Source organism: Caloenas nicobarica, chromosome 1, assembly GCF_036013445.1.
Source record: "Caloenas nicobarica isolate bCalNic1 chromosome 1, bCalNic1.hap1, whole genome shotgun sequence".
NCBI lineage: Eukaryota > Metazoa > Chordata > Aves > Columbiformes > Columbidae > Caloenas > Caloenas nicobarica.
Window position 1 is genome coordinate 41,414,871 of NC_088245.1, and position 25,168 is coordinate 41,440,038.

The 25,168-nt window shown below is 45.2% G+C and overlaps 1 protein-coding gene across 1 annotated transcript; it reads right to left on the bottom strand.

Moving 5' to 3' along the window:
- Nucleotides 1–2,315: 2,315 nt before the first annotated feature.
- Nucleotides 2,316–24,497, bottom strand: RANGAP1 (Ran GTPase activating protein 1). Its single transcript, XM_065639364.1, has 17 exons — nt 24,391–24,497; nt 23,685–23,715; nt 21,971–22,108; nt 20,600–20,727; nt 19,646–19,705; nt 18,799–18,978; nt 17,403–17,537; nt 16,079–16,237; nt 15,780–15,893; nt 14,209–14,308; nt 13,388–13,472; nt 12,849–12,996; nt 12,239–12,352; nt 11,788–11,890; nt 9,889–9,977; nt 7,894–8,015; nt 2,316–3,725 (listed from the first exon to the last, which is right to left on the bottom strand). The coding sequence occupies exons 3-17, from the start codon at nt 22,080–22,082 to the stop codon at nt 3,656–3,658; spliced, it is 1,719 nt and encodes a 572-aa protein (XP_065495436.1). The 5' UTR covers nt 22,083–22,108; nt 23,685–23,715; nt 24,391–24,497; the 3' UTR covers nt 2,316–3,655.
- Between the last annotated feature and the right edge of the window lie 671 nt (nt 24,498–25,168).

Sequence of the window (25,168 nt, forward strand, 5' to 3'; positions counted from 1 at the left end):
GGTGACTGTCCAACCGCACTGATGCGATGAGCAGCTCTGGGGCACCAGCTCTCGTGCTCGTCTCTGCTCTGCTGTGTGGGGAGGACCATTGGGGATATACGTCTCAAGGAGACAAACCTGCCCCAGGCTGGTCACTCTGTGGAGCTCACTGCCTGCACCAAATCACCGAGACCTGTTTTGGGGTGGTGGCTTGTCTCGGGGAGGGCCAGGTGAAGGGAGCCGTGTCTGCTTCATGTTCCAGCCACGCTCTGGTGGTCCTCACCCTGCCCCTGCTGCGTGCCACCAGCACAGCCAGGCCCTCATGCTCCCCCAGGCTGCTCCTGCTTTCTGCAGCAGCACTGTGTCCGCTGCCCCAGCTCCAGTCTGTCCTCACCACCCACTGCCACCCCCCGTTCCACCACTGAGCTGACCTGGCAGCACCACCTCTTACCTGCACTGGAGGCCAGCTTGCTCCCACAGAGCACTGTCCTCCACCTAAGGGGCAGCAAGGTGGAGCAGCTCCAGCCGGGAGCTTTCAGGGGCCTGGGAAACCTTGACCAACTCCACTGGAACCACAACCTCCTCTGCCCTGCCACTGGCCACCCTTCAGCTGCAACCCTATCCACCAGCTGATGTGGAACCACCCACCGCAGTCATTATCACCACACCACAGTTCTGGCCGTTGTCTAATCCACCATGCTCTCCACTTCCTGGCTACACCACCTCCTCCCTGGCCAGGAGCCCCCACCCATTTGGCCAACCCTGTGGGCACCAACACCTCCCTGGCAGTGGCCTGGACTCTACTAGAGGACTATGGGGAGGGCAAGATGTGGTACCAGGTACCCATGGCCACATCTGCCATTTCCCCAGCCTCCCCCCAGGCTTTGAGTTTGGTTGTTTGCCCAGCAACAATCTCTCCAGCTTTAGCTTCTACTGGGGCTGCAGGGAGGCAGCCAGCCTTTGCTCTCTGATGGGATATGAAGGAATCACATCTGAACTTCCACATAGTGGGGTCTAACCCACCTCTGCCAGGCCAGAGACTTTTGCTTTCCATTAAAGAAAATGTTTCTCCTTTGCCTGCAAGGGGCACAATCCTGTTACTGCCACTCAGGGTTTCACTGCTCACAGCAGCACCCAAAGCTGCTCCATGCAGACCGAGCTCTGCACCACCACTGCCTCCCTGGACTAGTGACACTCAAATTAAAAATACTTCTGACAACAGCGGTGCTTTTGGGGCAAGACAGTTGCACAAGAGAGGCTGAAGCAGCACTGGAATGACCCCACATTCCTCCAGGGCACAGTTGATTCCTCTGGGAGCAACTTCTAATGGAAACCACAATTAGCAATTTCCATACTCTTTTTTTTTTAACCCCCTAATCCTGAGGCATAAACCACTTTTAAGGGACTTCTGAATCTGTGTCCTACCTAGAAGCAAATCTGTCTTCTCCAGAGACCATCACTTCTACCCTCACACACCCCTTTTTCCTATAGACATCTAATCTTGGCACTGAATAGCAGGACAATCCCATTTCTAAATATTGTTTGCTTTTGAAAGAAACTTAGGGATCAGTATCTCACACTTGTTCTGCTACTATGGCTTGGCTGCTCAGAGCTTCCCATACAGGATCTAACCCATGACCTGGCACACAGCTCTTTGTGTAGGCATCATCCCTCTGAGCTCCACAGGCTCCATCAGCCAGCCTTGCACACGACATGCTCCACCAGACCCAACACACTCCACCAAATCTCTTGCAGATGGCCTCCTGCAGAGGTTAACCCTTGGCTTGGCCTCTGCATCTCTCTTCTCCTTCATGTTCCTTTTTTCTATGACTCTTCTCCAGGGCAGAGGGATGTGAAGAGCAGCAAGAGGCCAAAGAGCTCCAAGGAGAGCTATGCTGGTTCAAGGCTTACAGAAAACACAGGTTCTTTTATGTCTCAACTTTGTCCTCAAGCTTGTGGCAAAAGCAAATCTGTTGTTTTGCAACAGAGAGGTGAAGGAACAGGATGGGGTGAAGTGAAGCAGGCAGGGGGCATGGTCTGCAGTGATTGAAGCTCCTTCTGTAGGTGCAGGGACCTTCACTTCAGTTGCTTTTTACAAGTTTGGATACAGAGGAATTCCAGCTTTAGTCACAGAAGCTGGGAGAAAATGCACTTTGCTCATAGTCTTAGGGCAGCCTTTTCTAAACAAGGGGACACTGCTCTTACATGAAGGCCAGCACCTCCCCCACCAGAGTGACAAGAGCCACAAAAAACTTCTCAGTTTCACCAGTGGTTGCCTTGAATGTGCCCAGAACCTGGAGAAATTTAAGCAGAGAGTGCATGCAAGTAGGTCTCACACATACCACACACTTTATTTCAATCCAGTAACCCAAGCCCCTTTTTTCTGCCCACGTTGTGAGTTACCACCAGCTTCTCCTGCATTTTGGCCAAGCACATGCACCCTGCTGCCAGCTGCAGTACATGTTGCCTCTCACGATGAGGGGACAGCTCACTCCATTTCCTTGACTTGTCAATTGTAAAGTGGGGTAAAGCAGGATGAACAGTCTCCTCCAGCTGATAACAGAGGGAAGGAACAACTACTTGCTACTTAAAGAGATGTGTTGATTCTCAAAGGCTTAAAAGATGAGGGAGCAGGACACCAGCCCGGAGCAGTAGAGGTAGGTGCCACAAACATGTAGGCACATGGACAGTCCTCCATACAGATATTTAGAGGCTGCTGCTGCTAATCCTTCAGCACCAGAAAAAAAGCACAGCCCTACCCAAGAATAATCAGCAGAGCCCTAATTCTTCATGCTCTTACATGTGCTGAGCTTTGAAACATGAACAGTGCACAAAGTCCCAGTGTTTTGTCAAAGGGAAAAGAAAGGGAACATGTATTCCACAGGGATTTCATGGATTGTATTAATTTCCAAACCAAGCCTATTTAATTAGGAAGAGGGACAGGGAAAGGGCAGGAAGAGGGAACACAGGTGATGGCAAAAAATTTACAGTAAAGATATGCTTACTCCCTTAAGCAATAGCCACCAGGGTCAGCTACACTACATGAATATTCCAAGCCACAGCAGCAGGGGAGTAGTATATTTAAATACAAACCAGCCACACACTGCCTTCGACACATGGACTTGAAAGAAAAAAGGGGAACACGCCTTGCGCCTCTGACCTGACAGCAGCAGAAGGGGTCAAGCACTGCACTGGCCTGGAGAAGCAGTGGCAGCAGCAGCAGCATAGCCTCCCCTTGCACAGTGCTGGATGGTACCAAGCAGGAGTCACAGTCCAATAAAACAAAATAAAATGCACAGAGTTGATCCTGATGAGAGAGCTTCTGGGCCCTGTGTTAGTCTTGGCACACCCTTGCCAATGCAACTGAAGTGGAGGACTCTTCTTTTTAATTCATGCAGAGCTCAGAGCAGCACTGACTCATTCTAGAATAAGCACCTGCCCTGCAGACCAGGGAGTCATTCCATGAGGAATAGGAAAAAAAAAAAAAAAAAATCAGCAGGATTTGTCCAAGTTTATGAAAGCAGAAGGAAGGACTGACATCCTATAGGGAAAAAAAAAAAAAGAGGACAGCATGTCTGTATGGGCTCTGGGATCCTCTCCCACCATGCAGCTCTGAGTTCTCTGCTGATGACAGTCCTATGAGGAGGGAAGGGCACAGCAGCGCATCTCTTGTCTCTTACAGCTGATGGAGGGTTTGTAAGAGCATGTGGCGAGCAAATGAACAGGAGTCAAGAGCACGGTTTGGTCTGTGGAAAGAAAAGAGATAGAATTAAAACACTAAATTTAAAGAACTGCAAATAATTTTAATCCAATGTTTTCCATTGTTCTGAGAATAGAAATAATTATAATTTTACCTCTCTCCCACCCCACCACAGCAAAATAACCTTTAATAATTAATAGCAGTGAGGTCTACTCAATTTGGGAAAAATGGGTGAGCTGAAATAAAGATTAGAATATCTAGGTAGGAGCAAGAAGTTCATCTCTGGAGTTATAGCACATGGGCAAGAGCTGCAGAGGTGGTTTGGTAGGGAGCTCCATGTCTGCTGTGGTTTGACAGAAGCACATCCTGAAGAAGAGTTAACCCCTGTTATCCCCTCAAAAGCCATTCTTGGCCCCACACTGAACGTACAGGACACAATTACAACTTGCAGTTTATCTTCAGAGTGGCTGGGTGAGGTACTTCAGTCATCATTTTTGGAAGACCCAGCCCTGTTTGCAGTGAGCGGGCTGATTCTGTCTAGGTAGCTCCCCATTTTTGGAACCAGATAGCCTGAACTGCTGGTGTGGATCACAGCCAAGCTCCCTCAGCCTCCACACCTAACACCAAGCCACCTCTAACATTAAAAGCCTCTTTACTTGCTTGGAGTTCAACTGTCGGCCACTCTGTGCTACAGGCTGTTGAAAGAGGATGGTGATGTGATCCAATCCAACAGCAAAGAGCAGAAAGAAAACAAACAAACAAAAAAACCCCCCATCACTACTCCCAGCAAGTCACAAGCCCACAGGCACACATCCACATACTTTCAGTGTTTCCACCTAAAGAATTATGGAAAAGCACATGTGGATTTACAGCACCCTCTTGTGTCCAACAAAAGGAAAATAAGGACTGACATCCACAGAGTAAAATGGATGCTGCTTACAGTCCATATCCATAATTTTATTATTATTTTTGAATTAAGAACACGACCTACAACATCACAAATTGTCACAAAAGAAAGGAGGAGAATGACTACTCCAGAAGTAAGCTCCTTGCAGCAAAAGGCAGCAGAGTTCTAACCTAGGCGGCTACAAGAACTTTACAGCTCTGAAAGTCCAAAGGAGCTAACTGCAATCCTAAAGGAAAAGTCTAGAAAACATCACAAAAGTGCATACCAGTTTGCTGCAAATTAAGGACTCATGGGTTTCACAGAGTGGAAGTAGATTTGTTGCAGAAACAGAGTCCAAATGAGCTCTGCAGATTACTAGGTTAACCAGTTAGAGGTTTGATTTAAGGTTAGGAGGTGATTTTGTTCTGACTGAATTCCAAGGAAAGACAAGGACTGTAGGTTAACCAGGAAGCTGCTTTAACTGGGCTTTGTGGTTCTCGAGCACTGCATTCACCTCTGGGACTCCCAACATACGGACATGGACTTGTTGGTGTGAATCCAGAGGAGGTCACGAAGATGTCAGAGGGCTGGAACAGCTCTCCTATGAGGACAGGCTGAGAGAGTTGGGGTGGTTTAGCCCCTGGAAGAGAAGGCTCCAGGGAGGCCTTGTAGCAGCCTTCCAGTACCTAAAGGGCACCTACAAGAAAGCTGAAGGGGGACTTTCTACAAGGGCATGTAGTGATAGGACAAGGGGTAATGGCTTTAAACTGAAAGAGGGGAGATTTAGACGAGTTACAAGGAAGAAATTCTTCAGTATGAGGGTGGTGAGGCACTGGAACAGGCTGCCCAGAGAAGTTGTGGATGCCCCATCCCTGGAAGTGTTCAAGGCCAGGTGGGATGGGGTTTTGATCAACCTGGTCTAGTGGAAGGTGTCCCTGCTCACAGCAGAGTGGTTGGAACTAAATTATATTTAAGGTCTCTTCCAACCCCAACCATTGTATAATTCTATGATTCTTAAACTGCTCTTGTCCTCTCCAGGCAACTGTAAAGAGTTTAACAGCTGTTCTCCTTGTTCCCTTAGGGAAAGTAATTTAAGAAATACATATATTTATAAAACACAAGGGTATATTGCTTGTGTATAGTGTTAACTACATCATGCTGCACAGGACATAAGTTTCCCTATGATAATATCACATCTTGCAACAGAGAAAGCTTCAGCTCCAAGAATGTCACGACACCAGGGGTACTGCAGGCTTGGCATTAGCAGCCTTGCATAGCAAAGGCAGGCAGATCTGCCTTCCACTGTGGGACTCTTGGCTCTCACTCTCCTCTGAACAACCTCTCCCTTTCAGAAAGAGACCTTCCCCTCTTCTACTTGTAGTGAAATGCTGGGTACGGATTCAATGGATTTTTTGTTGATGAATTCATTAAGACCATAATTTTACTCTCATTTTGCCACATACAGCATCATCTACAGATGAAAAACTTTTATCGGTGTTTTGCAGGCCTGGAGCCTGGCCGAGGCCTACATACACACACACAGGAAGAGGGGGACAAGTGTCTTTTGTGAGCTAGTTTGTTTAGAAAGACACGTCACATTGAGTTATGAGGCTACTCTAGGCACTGGAATCTGACATAAGCAATTAGAAGGATCAAATGTATTGAACCAAAGTCCCCTTTTCCACGTTCCCAGCTTCGAGTGATTTAAATCCTCTGTTTGGAGGGCTAGGGCTGATAGGCATTAAGTGGTACTTGTTTTGATCAAGCTGACTCTCTGCGTAATTAGTGCCTGATGAAGAAGTAAGCCATCATTTCCTCCGCCCTTTTATTTTAGGGCTGGTAGTGGCTTGTTATGCTGTACATATCTACCTGATCAACAAGCGAGATCACAAGCAGTGTGGTAAAGAGCAGAAATCCAGTGATCTGTCTGCACAACTTCACATGGCAAGTCCTGATACTTCTTGCTGTTCTGTTGGTACAGCACATGGTCACTGGCTTGTAACTGCCTAATTTTTAGCCTGACCAAGCCAAAGAGAAGACACAGCAGACAAACAGTTCCACCACAAGGGCCTCTGGGTTAGCACTTACACACTTGTAAACAAGGTATCCATATAGTTTAATTTTCCAAAACTGACCTTAGCGTGGCTGCTTGCTGGACGCATACCACTGCCGTGCATCAGCTTTGACAGGTTCAGCCATGCCAACACTTTGAAAAATTCTTCTCACCTGTCACAACTGGTCTGCTTCCAATCCCAGTAGAGCTAAGAAAAGACTGACCACCAATACTTGACTGCATCCCTATCACCCATATTTTGTACCAGCCACAAGTATCTGATGTCTCTGCCTTTCATCAGCAAGAGATCCTGAGCGTCTGCATATTCCCCACACCATGAAAATCAGGAAGGCTTAAGCCTCATTCTGGACCCCGTTAAAAAGCTGCTCTCACCCTACAGGGCATGTGGCCCATGCTGAGCCAAACAGCCACTGAGCTCCAAACAGATTTCAGACCTCTGCTGGTTTTGCCTAAAGTGACAGTTTTCTACTGTTTTTCGTCTTGACTGCTGAAGAGTAGTATTTAATCCTTCCTCTCTCAAGGGAAGGTCTATTTGAAGTGTTTTTTCTAAGTCTCATCAGTGCTGATTTAATCCAGAAGAGATATAGCTTCCACAACTATTGCATTCACTATGCTTTGAGACAGAGAAACTAAAGCTGGTGGGGACAGGGGTTGACTCTATACCTATATTAGAAGTAACAACATTAAATGGAAACAGGCAGTAGAAGCAGCTTCTTCACCACTTATGCTCCAAATTTAGTTCTCAAAAAAAAAATAAGTCACTGGCCTTGTTGCTGTCACAGTAGGAACAGTTTCATTGAGGAACACATTCAGTCTCTGTGTTTTGCGCTGTTTCTGGTCTGCTGGTGTTCAGTGTTACACAGCATTAACAACTCAGGTAGAGCTCTGCTGACCCTCATACTCAGATAATTTGGAGGATGCAGTTAGATCCAGTATACTCATAGTTCACTCAAGCAGTGGCATGTCTTAAGTTCAAAACACCTCTTCTGTGACTGGCATTAGCGGTCTCTGCTTCAGAGCCAGTTAGTTGCAAAGCCAGCTTTCCACCAGTTCTTCTTTAGGATCAACATTTTATTCTAAACCTTGCATAGTGGAGTGAGCGAGATAAAAGTAGAGGCCCATTAAACTATTAATCCTTAATTTCAGAACAGATATTTACTGGGCTTTAACAGAACAGCTTGCATGTAGCTATTAACCCTCAAACAGCTTCACCAGTTCCTGTGGAAAAGGCTGCACGGCAAGTACAATACTCACTTTGTGACAAAAGCTGAGAGAACTGGAGCCAGGGATTTAGGGAAATAATCCTGCTGGACCATATGGTTCAAGGTCATAAGAATACCATAGAGGCTTGGGACAGCTTTGATTTTCTCTTCACTCTGAGAAAAGGACAAGAAGATGAAGTCAGACATCAATCACAATTTTATTTAATCCTCTACAGTTCACAGAGGCAATGAATTCTCTTGAATGAAGTGCTCCCAAACACTGTAGGAGAGAAAGCTGCTCACTAAATTAAGTGCAGTGCTCCCCAAGACAAAGGTAGCCAATTCCATACGCTCCCAGCACCAGCATCTCAAAGTAGATTCAAGGACATTCTAGTACTTAGCAATTGACAGCACTACTAATAGGGAAAGGGAAGTAATGAACTTGCAAGTGAAACAGCCAAATCTTCTCATACACCTTGTGTCAAAGTGTTTTCCTAAGGAATCCCACTAGACTTCAATTGATAAAGAATTTAGTTGCCTTAATTACATAATTTTTTCCTGTATTATTCTGTAGCTCATTTTTATACCATCTCCAGTTCTTCAGCAGGCTTACTCCGGAACTTCATGCAGTATTCCCAGAACTGGTCTCATTATTATGTACAAGATAAAGCTAAGTCATCTCCCTGTTTACATGATGCATAAGTTATTCTTGCTCCTAACGCGATGCTAACCTACATGTTCCAACTCTTATATTGTTTTCATTCACTTATCCGCTGCCATTTCAACTAAAGCCCTTCATTTTGTAGACAGGATCTAGACCTGTGTTCCTAAGTGTATGACCTTGGATTTCATGGTGCTAAGAATACCTGTTGCTCACATGCTTCCAGCTACATGAGAAAACAATGGAAGCTGCTCCCTCTCTGCATATGCCTAATTAGGCATCAACAGTCCTCTAGATCACAGACGACAATCAGCTGGCTGATTCTCAGGGGCATTATTGTCAATGCCACTTCCTGCCCTGAAACAGTTCTCCTGGAGCACAAGTCTGTGCTTTGCTCCTCATGCATATTTGCTATTTTCTGTACAGGTGAGAGGCAGGTAGAAATCTCTGAAACAGGCGTTCTGCAGAATGAGCCATCTTCGAGTTCTGTTGATCTGTCTGAGAAGTGGGAAGCTCAGCATTGGTCCAGTGAACACAGGGAAAGGCTTAAACTGATTTTTAGGAAATAGAGATTGTATCCAAGCATGTCAACAGCTGTCTGTACCTCAAGCTGGATATCACCAGAAGGAAATCCATAAAAATAATTAAGAGCAGGCTGCTATAACATAGATTATGGCTATTCTGTGGTTTAGAATTGTCTTGGTCCAAATTTCCATTCTCAGCTTCTAGGTCTTGAGGTACTGAGAAACATTAACCCTTGTAGCACAAGTAGGCAAAGGTGCTTCTTAAATTTGCAGAAAGAACCTCTCTCCAGTCATGTCACTGAAAGTAAAGCTACAAGTATTCTAAAGTAATTTGCAGGTTTCCTACTCAACCTCCATCTTTTCTTGCAAGGAAGTTCATTCCCTGTAAATACATATTTAACACTAGCATTTGGTGAAGATACTCCAAAGCATGAAGTTGAATACTACTGATCTGGCATGAGTAGTTGTATATATGTTTTCAAGCCATGCTGCTATGAGTTGCCCTAAAGGACCACATTAACTAATAATATTGTAGGTTAGACTCCTGGACACAGCTTTTTATAGACACCATAGTGCAGTAGCAGCACTATTTCCTTCCCTGACCCTCCCTACCTTTAGGGGATGACTAGAGAATACAGCGCACGTTAAGCAGAAGAGGTACAAAGAGCTGACACCTCCGTCATCCTAATGCAACCTTGTAATTTACAATTTCTGCTGGACCTGCAGACTTCCATTGTCCCTGGGCATCAGGCATGCACAGGCACCCAGCTGCTTCCATGGCAACATAATTACCCAAAACCCAGCCAGTCTGGTCTTCAACAGCCTAAACAGGCCATAACTTAACACTTTCCTGCTTCCTCACCTTAAGTAGTCCCATGTGGATTAAGAGGCTTGTGACAAATGCATCCGAATTAAATGTGGCAGAAGTGAAGGCTTTTCTCATCAAGGCATCTAAAAAGAAATAAGTGCATCATATTAAACAATACAGAAAGGGACTCTGTTACAGATTTTAAGATCAAGATTGATCATACAGGACCCCAGGGATTATCAGATGTTAAAGGAGTTTGGAGAGGTAATATATGCTAAGATTGCAGTTGTCTCTGCAGGGACCAGGTATCTCTGAAATACTGAGACAGATAAAATCCAGTCCTTAAGTACAAGGCCTGATACAAAGGTGAAAAACACACCCCACACAAACGAAAAATCCCACCACAACAAAAAAACAAAACCCACAACAACAGAACAAAACCCCTTCCAAATTCCTACACTGCCAAGCTTCAGATGCAATCTGACTCAATCCTATGCACCACAAAATGCTCTACTCAATACATGCTGTGTGCCTACATGCATATATATATATAAAACCAGATGAAGTAGATCAGCAAGAGTTAGAGCCTTGAAATTTTAAAGGCCAGCAAGAACTCACCTCTTATTTGAAACCAAAAAGAATAAGAACACAATGAGAAAACTTGTTCAACTGTTTTCTGGGCTTCCATAGGGCTAGTATTCTACTGCAATGTATGGGCAGATCAGTGCTTTAGCCTCTCATGTCTACAAGGTCAGCAAGGAACCAGTTTTGACCTCTGACTGTTCCAGTTTCTTGGAACAGGCAGAACCCACTAGAACGGCTGTAGAACAGTGTCAGACATTAACCAGGGACCTCATTGTCAGGAATGAAAGTAATTGCCATGTTCTATCTTGCCCTAAGAAGCAGGAGGAGTAAGGAACAGCTTTTGAGATAAATACATACACAAGCACACTTCAGACAACAGGAATATCCTGTGCTCCATTTTTTGTTGAGATAACTCATAACGGGCACGAGCAAAGGCCGGCACCATCTCAATGAGATGCCAACTGACTATTTTTGGCTGATTGGACCCATAACCAATTGCAGAGAACTTTATTACGTTACTGTTTTACAGACAACGGCTAACGATTTCACCATGTCTATGTATCGCAAACTAAGAAATTCTAAGCTAGGGAAATGCACATTTGTTTGCAGTAAATCACTCTAAGTGGTTTTAAAAATAATCGATCCTGTTCTTTTGCACAACATTGATAGGCAGCTCATGTATGGGAGAACCGTACCACTGAAGGATCTGAAAAAGATCAAAGTCAGTGGTCAGATGCCTAGGAGTGTTTGGGAATTCCTGTTTCCAAGTGAGAACATGAAGGGATACTATTAGTCCACACAAAAATCAGATCTAGTCCCAATCACTGCTCCACAATATACAGTGAGAACAGTCCCTTGACTGTACATTAGCCTCTGTGTCTTGCCCAGTGTTGCAAATCTCTGCTTCCTGAAGAAATTAAAGATGTTTCAGACTGATAGTAAGGAACATTAAGAGGTCTCTTTTTATACTCTGTTAATACTACACTGGAGAGGCAACTTCCTGCAAGATACTTTTTAAATAAACAACCTTGATAAAAATAACTGATCTTGGAGCACAGAACTACTGGCTACTGACAGCCCAGCATGAAGTAGGTGCAGGTAAGGGCAGCACAGGTCCACCAAGACTGCAACTACAAGAGACGATCATCATCAAGCTTTGGAAGCACAAGATATGCTCGGTTTAGAATTAATCTCTACTTTCACTCCGCACAACAGCACAGCACAGCTTGGTACTTTGTTATCTAGGTTTTCCTGCTGCCAGGGACAAAACAGTCCAGTGGCCTGGCCCACAGGGGCCTTCCCTGCGTCACAGTGGTGTCCCTATCACTGAAACAGGTCACACGATGAAGCAAAGAAAGGCCCAGTCACCTGTTGTTTCCTGCACTGCTGTTTTCACTGGGGCTTCATCTTTGAAGACCGAGGATATCCTTAGGAGAGCTGTAACTACTTTCTCTACATCAGATGTATCTGTCTGAAAGAGAAGCAAAAAAAAAAAGCAAGGGCCTTTAGGTTCACTGTGCATCAGCTTCAGAAGCCTGGTCTCTGCTTGGGCAGTGACAAGAATTAGTCTCCTGCTGACAGACATCTGTTCTGCCTCACATCACAAAGCACAAGCGACACTGTGAAACAAAGTGAAACAAAGTTACTCTAAGTTCCGGTGGCAGTATTAAGCATTAATTGAATCTTCTGCTTCCACAAGGTTCCTCAGGATCACTGAGGAGAAGATGCAAGTCTAGGTCTCAAGAGAGAAAGTGATCACCTCTGGGGGTTAAACAATTCCGAGAGAGAATCAAGCAGAGAAGAGCAGTGGCTCACCTACCTGCTGAGCTATCAGCACAGAGCACTTCGGTCCTAGCCGCAGCAGCTTTTCCGGGGATGGGAAAGCAAGGAACGTGGCAACATCCACTGGAGGAGACGGCACTGGAGTTGAATCCTGAAACAGGTAAAATCCATCTCAAGTTTACTCTTGGAAGTAAATAAATTGGTTCAGCAGCAAATGCACATAGGACAGGTCACGACACAGGTGCATCAAGTCAGGATTTGTTCTATTTGCAAACTATTTGAGGCTGGAATGAGCTCAGAGTGGGAATAGCCAGGACATGCTAACATGACTGCATGGCACTGCATATACAAGGTTCCCATAATTTTCTGGACGTGGGAAGACAACTTCTGCCTGTGTTTGTTACAATCGCCCCTCAGCCTCTCCCTCCACGCATGTGTTCACATACACACTTTAACAAAACATGTTTCCAAGTCATCAATTTTCTTTGTTTCCTGCATGTTTTGTGCCTGACTGTTACTACAGTGCCAGCCCACCCAGGAATGTCAACTCCTGCCAGCGCTCCAAGTTCAGACTCTCTCCAGATCTCATTTCTTCCTTCACTCTCCTCCAGCTGAGGAAACAGCAATGCACCTGGAACCAAGCTTACCTGAGAATCAATTATCTTCTTAGGAGTCAGCAACTCCTCTTCTCCGTGTTCTCTCTCCTTCAGTTGTTGCTGGTCCTCCTCCTCCTCCTCTTCTTCATCTTCATCCTCCTCCTCCTCTTCATCATCCTCTTCCTCCCCTTCATCATCACTAAGGTTTGAGAGTTACATTAATTACACACAATTCCCGTACATTTGAATTCAAACATTTTTTCAAGAACAAAAAAGCAGTCTCCCCTCAAGCCTTAACTGCAAGAAGTACATGTCCAGCTACAACAGGTTAAGAGGACACTCAGGCTTCAGCCACCCAGTTGACAATGGCAAGCAAAGAGCGAGGAACACAATAAATGACTAACACTAATAAATCCATCAATGAAAACTAGGCACATGGCTTATCCTGCTTATTGAATCCTGTAATGGTGCTCCACACTCAGACCAACATCCATCTGTGACGTTACAGTTCTTATTTTAAAACAGGCGAATGCAAGTCTTCATGAAAATTACCAGAAAATTTCTGATTTAAACTCTGGTACCCTGCCTACCTCAAAGATCCCAGCACAGCTGCCATATTGAAGCCTTCAAGGATCTCCTGGAGTTGCTCACATCCCTCTTCTCCCAGACAGTTACCTAAGTTGATGGGGGAAAGAGAACAGACTTAACAGAAGCACACAAGTTTGTTCTTGAGGATTTTGCTATAGATTCTTGTCTATCTCTTCTGAAATTGAGCAGTTATCAGTCATTTATAGACAACACCTCAGAGGCAGCAATGCAGACTTGTTATCAGAATTAAACAGTTGCTAAACAAATTTCAGCAGCATTACACAATGGCTGGAGACAAACCAACCCCTTAATTTTTCGGAGTGTCTTCAAGAGACCTTCCTTCTACTTCTATAAACAGCTCTTGTTCTCAGCAATTCTAAAACAAGGACATGCAGCACAGTACCACTGAAATGCAGTGATCCAGGATATGAATAGCAAAAGCCAACACTGGTCAAAGTTCTCCCACTCTTCTGCAGAGATGCACACAGAGGTTTTTGTTTGCGAGTGTGAAATATCTGAGATCACAATGAACAATTAAAAAAGTTTTACTGAAAACAGGTATGGGTATCAGTTTAATCTTTCCATCTTACAAGATGTACCAAAACTGCTTAACTTCAACAATTAACTGAGTTCATGGCTTCAGAAAACTTTCAGATCTATCTGATTTCTGTCCCAAGGTTATCCAAGTTCAGCTGCTCTCATAGTACCATTTTTTAAATGCTGACAATTGCAAGACTAGAATATGTGATACTGTCAACATTCTTCCTAGTGATTTCTTGTTGGGATCAGACTAGACATACTTTTTTCTAGCAAACATACATACCATTGAGATCCAACTTCTCCAACTCTGCCTTATCTTCAATAGCTTCAGCAACAGTCAGAGCAGCATCTCGTTTGATCTCACAGAAAGACAAATTCAGTTCCTAAGAAGCAGAAGAACATTTGTTTGCAAAATTCCTGTTAACATCTATCACCCCCATAAGCTTCACGTGCTCACAAGTGTTCTGGAAAGGCTCTCATCTGAACAGGCTCTTAGCAGAAAAAAAAAGCATTGACACACATTCCTACTTCATATACCTAAAAGGGGCATTTTGAAACATTATTGTTAAGAGCAGCACTACTGAAGGTAACCACTTTGCTAAAATAGCCACAAAGACCAGACCATTCTGACTGTTCACGTAAAAGGCAGCAGACATTTTAGTCTTTATCAACCAGCTGACTTCACTTATTCAAGAGCCACAAGAGCATTTCAGAATTCACACACTAGTGTTACTGAAGAAGAGTAGCTACTCTACTAAACAGACTGCACATTTGCTTTTGAACACTTAGGTTGCAAGTTAAGGCCTTCAAAAGACAAACTATGAGTGGTATTAACACTTCTGATAAACACAGCCAGCAGCAAAACAGTGTGGACAAACTAGGAAGAGTAAGTTACTCAATAGCCAGACACCATCCCCCACCATTCCACATTGTGCTCAGTCCTTTCCTGAGAAGAGATTTAATATTAACAGCAAAAGGGAAGCAGTCCTTGAACAGAAGGAATCAGCTAGTATTGCTTCATGCTACCCTCCCTTAACCACTTCTGCTCCAGAAAAAAAAGGATTTAACTTGTGGCTGTTCATTCCAATACTCCCATTAGAATTCTTACTTAAGTATTCCTGAGAGATTCAGACTTAAGTTCCAGTAGAACCAGCAGAAGCCTGAGCAAGGGATTTCACACCACAAAGTACTTACTTCTTTCTATACCGGGTTCATATAAGTAAATAAATATTAGCACTCAGCTGAATTTTTGTTCTTGTAAGTTTGCAAGATCAGGAATTAGTGTTCAGCATCTGTCCCAGTGCAGCTGTGACCCATGGCAGGTGTTTCGAGAGATACTAGTTTACTTACATTACTGACTCAGGCCTGTCTAGAATGTTGTCAAACGCAAGTCCTGTGCAAATACTAACGTAGGACGCTGTGGTATTGCCAAAAAACTAAAAATACTTGGACCTTTGATACATGCCCTAACAAAGAAAAAGCATGAACTGTATGAACTCTGAAATGCTGAAGAAATTACAAGCTGTTCAGAAAGAGGAACGTCTCAGTCCCTGCTCAAGACCCTCTGAGAGGTTCTCAAAGCAGATACTTCCATTATCAGATTTATTGACTAGCACTTGCTGAGTTGAACCAACAGCTTCAAATACATCAAGCAGAGTCTTGGATCACTGATACACTGTGGCAATGCCACTGATGTACAATACATCTTATTGCTTTAGAGTTGTGAGCACAGAGACTGCACTGAAGTTAATCCCACTTTAAAATAATCAGTAGTAGTAGGAGAATGGACAGAGAAACAGGAAAGGGGAAACTAGGCATTTTCTCAAGATCCAAAGCTGAACAGCAAGACAATACCTTTAATTTATGAAGCCCTTCTTTAACAGCATCAGCAATAGCAACAGCACCCTTTGAACGCACCAGGCAGTCTCCAAAGTTGATCACTTCAACCTGCCGAAGTGCCTTCAGAGTCTGCAAGACAGCACAAATGTAAAGTACAGACATGAAAGTAAATGAACATCCTATCACTCCTGGAAGGTCATCTTTCCCACTGCAGCGTGGCACGTGGCTCCAACCCAGAGGTGCTAATGCTAACTATATTTGAGGAGACTGGGAGGCAGAAAGCAAACCCAAAGCAACTGCTTGGAACAACTCACCTCTGCCATGGCCACAGCTCCTTTCTCTGTGAAGGTGTTGTCATTCAAGTTTATAACCTTAAGCAGTGGGTTGATAGCAAAGGCTTGGGCCAGTGCTGTGATGCCAGGATGGTTAATTCCATTCTGTGGCATATGGACCTCTTCTAGAGTCCCAATGATCTGGGAAAGGATGCAGATAAAAAGCTGTTAGGAGACATTCTTCATCTCAAGAGTATAGTGCTTCATTCAAAAAAAAAAATTGTTTTCATTCGACTCAAAACTCCATTAGTTGTTCTACACAGAATTATTTAACAGCAATTATGTCACAAATTAAGTGAAACTGCAGGGTCACTGCAAGTGTCAGATTAACACAAGGCCCTGATTCTAAGAGTCACAAGTAGCATCCTCCTGTCATGCCTGCTCTAGATACCTTAAAACAAGAGCTCTTCACCTGTGGTTCAACAACACTGAAACAGACCAAGCAACATCACTGAATATGGTATTTTTCTAATTAAGATCTACACTTCTCCCTAACTGCAGGAGCAAATGTGTAAGAAAATGAGTATGAGCACTGTTTACGGACTAAAGAGTATGTCACAAAACACAGTAATTAATCCCATTTGGGTAGCATCATTCAGTCTGAATTCCTCATGAATTGCTTTTTTATGCACCTCTCAAGTATTTAAGAAGTCTTATTTTTGCCCTGATTACCGGTTAGTCAAAATCACATCCAGACAGCTCTTTACAAAAAGAACAACCTGTAACTTGCAATATAATTATAAACATACCTGACAAAATCTATTCTAATTCAGAAGTCACTTTCAGCAGCAATGGACGAAACAACAGGGCATTAGCTGGCCCCAACCACAATTAATTTTCTTCCTCCAACAAATGTGCAAGTTGGCCAGTGACAGCTAGAGAAAGCTAGGCAGCATTTAGAGCCCTCACAAGATGATCCTAGTGAAAATACTAGGTTGCTTTTGCCAGATGACTGAACAAAGCTGGTACACCTACTCCAGTGCCAGATAACATACATGCACACAGAGTGGGAAGGAATAGGACTATTACATTACTCAGGAGACATCTATTTCTCCCTCAGGTAAATTTTTACATAGCCACTAGTTAAGCGCTTGTAAATTTAGGTCACAGAAACATTCAGTCATAAATTCTAATGGCACTTGTTGAAGTCTCCAGCTTCAGCAGTAAACAACATTGAGACTTCAGCAAACCAACAACCAGCCACCGCCTCCAAGCCCAGATAAGCTCTGTGTGCATTATCTTTAACATTAGCACTTAAGCATGCCTTGCTCCATTTGCTGCCAAGAAGCTCTGCTTTGGTACTTACCCCAAAGGCTTCAGCCAGGGCAGTGGCACCATCATTCTCCAGACGGTTTCTACCAGCCACAAATATTTTCAAGGCAAGAGGCTTGCCCTGAGCACTTGATTTCCTGTGACACTCTTTCAGAGCGGCTGCCAAAATCTAGAGATAAAAGAAGCAGTTTATGCTACCTCAGCATCTCATTCTGAAGGAATCCAGATGTGGTTTGTATATCCAGCTCTCAACAAGTACTTCAGTGACCACTGAAATGTACCTGCTTCTATAGCAGGGTATACAATAAATCTGGCTGTAACTACAACACTTGCACACTACAGTCTTAGGCAAGAAGTCACAATTTTACAACACTAGAACACATTGACGACATTAGGAACATTTGATTCTTAAACAGGCAAACATATAGGGTCTTAGTAATAACAACAGTTAGTCCCGTTTTTTTGCTTCACCCAACAGGCATCCCTCCAGTGCTATGCTTGGCAACACTGTTCTCTCAAATGCAAGGCTACTAGCTCTCTTGACATGGAATCAAATGTTTAGGATAGAACTGTTTTCCTATCCCAGACAAACAGACGAGCTTTTCATACTTCAGAAATTCATCCATGAAAACATGTAGAGCAAGGGGATCTTGAGATTGGAGAAATGGGCCAACAAGAATCTCATTACATTTAAAGGAAAATGCAAAGTCCTGCGAACGGGGAGGAATAAGCCCATACACCAGTGTAAGCTGAGGGTCAACTGGGGGCAAAATAGCTTGGCAGAGAAGAACCTGGGGATCCTGAGGGGTAAGAAGCTGGCTATGAGCTAGCAATATGCACTTGCAGGAAAGTCTGCTGGGCTGCCTTGGGAAAAGCATTGTCAAGGGAAGTGACCCTTCTCTCTACTCAGCCCTGTGAAATGCATCTGAGTACTGTGTCCAGTTCCAGGCTCCTACATGGACATACTGGGATGACTCCAGCAAAGGACGATTAAGGAACTGGAGAATTTTATGTACTGGGAAAGTACTGAGAGCTGGAGAAGAGAAGGCTCTAGGGGAAATCTTACCCATGTGTAAGAACTGCCAGAACAACAGGATGGGGGGAGAAGGTAGTATAAAGAAGGCAGAGCCAGATACAAATGCACACAAACCAATGCAGAGAAAGTTCCATTAAGACACAAAAACCTTTTTTTATTGTAAAGGTTGTTAAAGACTATCCAGAGAGCTTGTGAAATCTCCGTCCTTTGAGATATTCAAAACCTGACTAAATACGGCTGTGACCAACTGGGTCTGGTTGCCTTGAGTAGAGGAATTGAACTATATGACCACTCAAGATCCCTTCCAACCTCAGCCACTCTGTGATTATGTGCAGGGCAGCCTGAAGCCACATCCTGGCTCTGACCTCATTCCCAAAAAGGAGACAACCCTTACCTTGCCACCACCAATGCCCATGCCACAGTTATTGAGCTTGAGTTCCTGTAGGGTGTAGCATGCAGGGCTCTTCAGCAGTGCCTCAAAGCCACGCACACCGTCTGGCCCAAAGGCATTGTCACTCAGGTCCAGCTCCACCAGCTGGGCTCCAGCAGTGATGAGTGCATCCCCCAAAGAGATCTGTAAGAAAACAGATGGCAGTGAGTGGGAGGGAGTGGATTGACTTTTAGTGACAGCATCACTGCAGTGGTTGGGTATGACAGTGATGCTGCAAAAAAATTTCCACTTTCAAGACATTCAGAAAAGCTGCATGGGAAAATAAAACTTTACAGCTAAAGCCAGAGAACAAGTGCAAATTAAGCTAAAGATAGCCATAAAGCCATTACCAAGAAGTTATTCCATCCCTCTAGGTCAAATACACATTTTTCAAAGCAAGTTTCCCCCTCTACACTGCTAAAATAAACATTATTTTCATTCTGTTGAGTTTATCATGTTCTTGCTCCACAGGACTCAAGGAGGCAGGGACCTCTGTAATGCTCCTGGAAGAGACGGCCATATGATCTTATTTAGAAAGTTTAGTTCCCATTCTATCTATCAGATCATGAGGATGTTTTCCCCAGTGACGAGCTTCTTCACTACTGTGGATTTGCACTTGGCCTTTTATCAACTTTTCTCCACCTCATACAGAAGGAGCTAAAAAGAATCACTCACATATTCTGAGACACTTAAGCATTAACGGCATAGAGAAAGATCAGGTCTGTGCTAAAAAACATACTCCCACAAAAAGCATGACAGGTGAGAAAACAAGTTACATTAGTCAGAAGTCTCAGATCTAGTTTTTACTTACCAAAGCAGGAGGGATCTCAGACCTCAGTCTCCCTGTGAACATGTCACTCCAATGACACCTCTAAAATAAGAAACATACAGATAGAAACCATTAAAAATATTTAGGACAACAAAGTTGTACAGAAGTTTACACATACAAGCTGCATTACATCACTGGGGACAGCTTAATACTGTCTGCCTTCCCTTGGGCTTGTCATTTGATTGTACTAAAGAGCTACGAGAACTAATGTTGCAATCGCTTCACTTGCAAGGACATAAAGCCACTGAGATGCACAGGGTAAATAACACTATAAAAGAACCCTTGCTTGCATTCAAGCTGGAATTCACTTCTGCTGAGAAAATTACAGGAAAAAGCAGCATGAAACTGAAAGGTACATTAGGAATGCAGATTTTACTAAAGTATGGAGCTCAACAATCTGAACTTGCTTGAAAAGCCACACTTAGGTGATTAACGTGAATCTATGTTTCATACGCATCTCCTGCAACAGACACTGCCTCTAGCAGCACAGTATCCTCCTAACAGTAGGCTACAACAGTAGTAGGGAAACATAGCCTGGACATCGAAAAACCTCCTGGTGCACATTCCCTTCATTATTTCTTCCCTATCCAGGCATTCTCTGAAGACTCATTCTTCAGAAGATCTCCTCATTCTCCAGAAGGTATAACCCATTTTCCATTAGAACTTAAGTTTTGTTGCCACAGTTCTTCGTTTACAGATGCTGCCTCTGCAGAGAGGCTCTTCCTTGCAGAGCTTCCCAGCTTTAGGATTGCAAGCCTACTGAAGAGGAACAGTTAGGAATGCAGAAAGTGTTCCCATTATCCTAAAGTCCCCAAGTTCTGCCATATTTTCAAACAAGCTAACTCAAAGCAGACTTCTGCAGGAGGAGCATAGGTAGGCCTTCAGTATTTCTACATTACTTTTTCCCCTTCACCACCACCCACTTGAGCATCTCACCTTGAGCTCCGATTTCTTCTCCAAGGCTTTGGCAATGACCTTTGCTGCCTCCACACCCACTGTGTTGCCTTCCAGGCGCAATGCTTCCAGGCCATCAAATTCCTCAATTTGCTTGATCACTCCTTCAGCTGCAAAAAGCAAAAAGCAGATAGTCTAGTTGGCCTTTTAACTGTCATCTCAGGTACCACAGTAACACTCTGATGCAGCAACACTTACTCAACTCTGCCCTTAGCAAAAACAGCTCAATGACATTATCTGAAAGAAACCTGAAACAGCTGTGAGAACAGAGCTAAAGTGTCAGGTCACTAGAGAAGAACATTCTCCATTCCTCACCCTGCGTTCTCAGAATTTATTTCTAGTTCTATTCTCTAATAGCCATCCCGCTATTTGCAAAAGTAAGTTTCCTTACTTCCTAAATAAGATTCCTCTGCCATTCCTCACATGGTTTAGGAGATAGAGTGCGTGTGCAAAAGGTGCAAGGACTAAGCTAAAAGCTGATGGGAATTGGTGCCATATTAACAGGAAGAAGTTCCCACTGACTGGCAAAAGTAGATGCCTGTTTAGCAAACGTGCCAGGGTGGAACAATTTAGAATAATCTTACACAAGACATGGGAGCAGGCTGCAGACTCTCTCCTGTCAATGGGCACTTGTTATCACTCCCAAGCTCCAAAGCCTTTTGCTATAGTTCAGTGGCTTTGCACTACTAAAATGACATATAAAAAAGTATCACCTTTGGAATCAGTAAAAAAGATACATACTACAGCAAATAACCTCTCTGAAGAGCATGCTGTTTCTTGGTGTGGCACAAATGTCGATCTAAATATATACATGTTCTCCAGATATTTACTACATTAGCAGCCACCGCAAGACATTTTTATTTGGGAAACACACATACACCAGCAAGAGAGATATTCCAGAAAAAAATAACAAGAGTCTAACAAATTGGTCAGAATTTGGAAAGACACTGGACTATTGCAGCAGACTAACATACCAGCCCATTCATCTGTGCAAGTCTTTGAAGAACCTACTTGTTCCAAGAGCTGCCATCCACTTGCTTACTGTTTCTAAAAGGAGCGTTGACTTCTAATACACAGAGTGTAAAAAGCACTTGGAGAGAACACTAAGAAAACAAGAATTACACACCAGGGAGCCAACCCCCAATTCTGCCAGCTATAGCACTGCCAGGGCATCAGGTCAAAGCAGGGTACAAGAGAAGGAAATGTCTCTGTCAGAAGCAGCTGTAGCTGAATGACTCTCACATCATAACTAACATTATGACAACTCGTCCATGCAGGATTAGCAGGAGGTTTACTACAAGACTTTAGAATTTCAGGGAGACACTTGCCAAACACAAGGGTATTTTCTCTTACCATCTTCAGCTGTATTGAGTTTAAGGCTCTGGCCTTTGAAGCTCAACTGCCCACCGCCCACTTTGGTTTTGGCAAGTGACTCTGCAAGCTTAGTGATATCTTCTGATGCCATTTTTCTGCTTTTCCAAGTGTTAAGCCCTGTTGAGTAAAATAAATTGTCAACATAAAAAAAGCAAACTATAATATATAATCTGTATGAATAACCATATTTGTTTGATCCTAATGTGGTTTTGGTCCTGAGATATCGAATGGTCTAATTGAGTTTTCAGTGTCATTAGCATTTTCCCCATGGCTCACTTATGACAGCCTGGCCAGATTAATATTCCAAAGCCCACCAGTCATTCAATGCTGATAAGACTTGGGTTTTGATGGAGTTGTTACATTTCATAAATAACCAGTAGCTAACACTGTGGATTAAGGCCACGTTAAAACATTACTCTCTGCGCAACACTTTTACAGTTAAAATATAACAGTCCTCTCTCCCCAAACCCCATCCTTTAATTATACATGCTGCACGTTTCCCCTGTTCTATGAAGCAAGCTAGAATGAACACAACTGTTTTTCCTTTTCAGTGATATCCCCACTGGTGCCATTGTCAGCACAGTTCTAGAACCATCACGTTGCTGAAAACATCATGTGTGTTGCACACAAAACTCTCTCAGGTTTGTGAGAGTCTCTTTCCTTTTGGATGTGCCACACAGATTCATCACACACATTAAACAAGATGATATTACACTGACAATGCATTAGTGAACATTTTGTCTTGAGGCACAAAACTGAAGCTACCCATGCCTAATAGCATCTGCATTCCATTATTTAATGAATGTCCATCACTGTGTGAAGTAACCAGCCTCTATTCATTCAGTAGGATAAACGGAGCATGTTCTTATCCCAGCACCTCTGCTGGGATAAAAGACTACACACAACTAGTGCTTAGAAGCAACCTACTTATAAAACAGACTTCTGGTGTCAGAAGGGCTGAAGGTTCATTCCTACAACAGAAAACTGGTTCCCATCTGTTCTTGTCCGACTTAGAAGTGGCCCCACACTCTTGCAGATCTTTGAGTTCAACAGCACCGGTTTTAAAACACCCCCTAAACAAAAGTTGTACATACATCCTTTCTTCCTGCTACCTAGCTGTGAAGTATTTACCCTCAGCTTCCCTTCTGCTTTCATTAATTTCAGTATTGCTTTTGGGTGGGGTGGGTGGGGTGTGGAATCTTTAAGGCTGATCAACATCACTTTTCTAGGATGACTGTCCTCTGAAGTAGGTGCTGCCAGTAGAAAGATGCTTATGCAACTTACTCCACTCCTACCAAGCCACACAGGCACAAAACTGACGGACATTCCCAGCCTTTGCCAATCCAACAAGGAGAAGGAAGGGAGGACATCCTCCAACCCATGAATGCTTTACCAGACAGGAACAAAAGTTAGGGTCCAAAGAAGTCAGTCTGTTCACCTAGTTCAATTATTAACTTTACTTTTAAAGACCTCATCACCCTACTGTTTAAAAAAATGAGTTCTGTTCAGCTATAACGCCCTTCTATACTCTGGAGGTGTACTCCCTCCTTTTGCTTCTCTTTGCCTTAAATCTCCTTTCACTTTCTTCACCTTACACACAGACTGCTTCCTAATTTCAACACACAAATTCATCATCACATCCCGAAGCATGTTTTATTCTAAACATGTCAGCCACACCCAGTTGTCAACCTACCAGAGAACTGCTAGCTCTTCTGCAGGAAAAGCTTTAAAAAAAAAAATTGAAGAGTTAGTACGCTTGGCAAATAAAAACAAGATCTGGAAATGTCTGAAGAGAGGTTTCCCCATTATTTAAAGACTGTACGAAGCTGTACGCTTCCTGATGGTCAAAAAAGTTGGTTCAGACGAATGCTTTATTCACAGCAGCCTGTCCACACCAGCAGCCAGCACACCGGCTGCCCTAAGGAGCAGCCTGCTCTGCCCTCCCGGCAACAGAGGGCCGGGCTCCCGGGCTCCCGGGCGACAGCCGGTCCCTCCCAGCGCGCCTCGCCCCGCGGGCCGGCTGAGGGCTCCGCTCTTCCCCCGAGGAAGCCGCCGAGCGCCGGCCGCGCCGCCACCCGCTCTCCGCGGCGGCCCCGTCACCCGCCCCCACGTAACGGGCCCCGCCGCCCCGGGAGCCGGCGCCGTTGCCCCTTCCCGCCCCGGGCGCGCGCGGAGAGCGGGGGCTCCCGCGGCCGCGCACGCGTGACCCGCACGCACGAGGGGGCCAGCGCGAGAGGGGCGTGCGTGGGAGCGCCGCGAGGCGTCCCCTTCCTGCCCGCCCGCGCGAGGAGCCGGGGCGGCGGCAGGGGCTGGGGGCGGGGGGGGAGTCTGCGGGACCGCCTCACCTCACCCACACCCCCCGCCGGCGGCTGCCGCCTCGCCTCCCCCGCTCCCCTCACCTCTCCGCCGCGGAGGATCCGGCGCCGCCGGGTGCCGGTGGAAGCGATCGAGTGGCGCCGGCCCGAGCCCTCACGCCGCCGCCGGGGACGATGGGGGAGGGGCGGGCGGGGGAGGCGGAGGATTTGAAAGCCGGCAGTTTTGCTCTCCGCCCCGGGATTGGCTGCGCGGCGTGACGTCACAGGGGCGGCCCCCCGCTGCCCCGCGCCGGGTGCTGACGGCCGGCGTGCCGCAGGCGGTCACGTGGGCGGGGCCGCGGAGCCCTCGCGGCGGCCGCGGGGCACGCCGGGAGTTGTAGTCCTGCGGGGAGAGTACCCGGCGTGCCCCGCGCGGAGGCGGCGTGGGCCGGGGCCTTAGGCCTGGGACGGGCCAGACTCACCCGGGTCCCGATACCGGCCCGTGTTCCTCCCTTCCGCCACCTCCGCTCCTGCTTCTCCGGAGCGCGGGCTCCGGGGCCCGGCAGCCCTGCCGCCGGGCTCAGAGGCTGCGTGGATCGGCACTGTGCACCCGAGGCCCTTTCACAACAGGCACTTGGGGAAGAGAAGATGTGACCGGGGGAGCTCCGTGTTGCTCTGCGGGCCTCCCACGTACCTACACGTGGGAGATGAGTCACTTTTTTGTGTGACCTGGCGTTTAGATAATGTCTCTGCAGATGTCACCTTTGTACATAAAATGTTTCTGCTACAGAAAGTGTTTCATCCAGGAGTGCGCAGTCATTGCTACTTCAGGGGGCAAAAAGCATCGGTTTACTTGACAACTTCCTGTGTACGTTGGATGTGA

Coding starts and splice junctions, on each gene's coding strand:
- RANGAP1 (XM_065639364.1), bottom strand. CDS start 22,082: ATGGCATCAGAAGATATCACTAAGCTTGCAGAGTCACTTGCCAAAACC. Junction 12,353..12,848: donor AGAAGATAATTGATTCTCAG/GTAAGCTTGGTT, acceptor TACCTGTTTCAG/GATTCAACTCCAGTGCCGTC. Junction 9,978..11,787: donor AGCAGTGCAGGAAACAACAG/GTGACTGGGCCT, acceptor ATTTCTTTTTAG/ATGCCTTGATGAGAAAAGCC.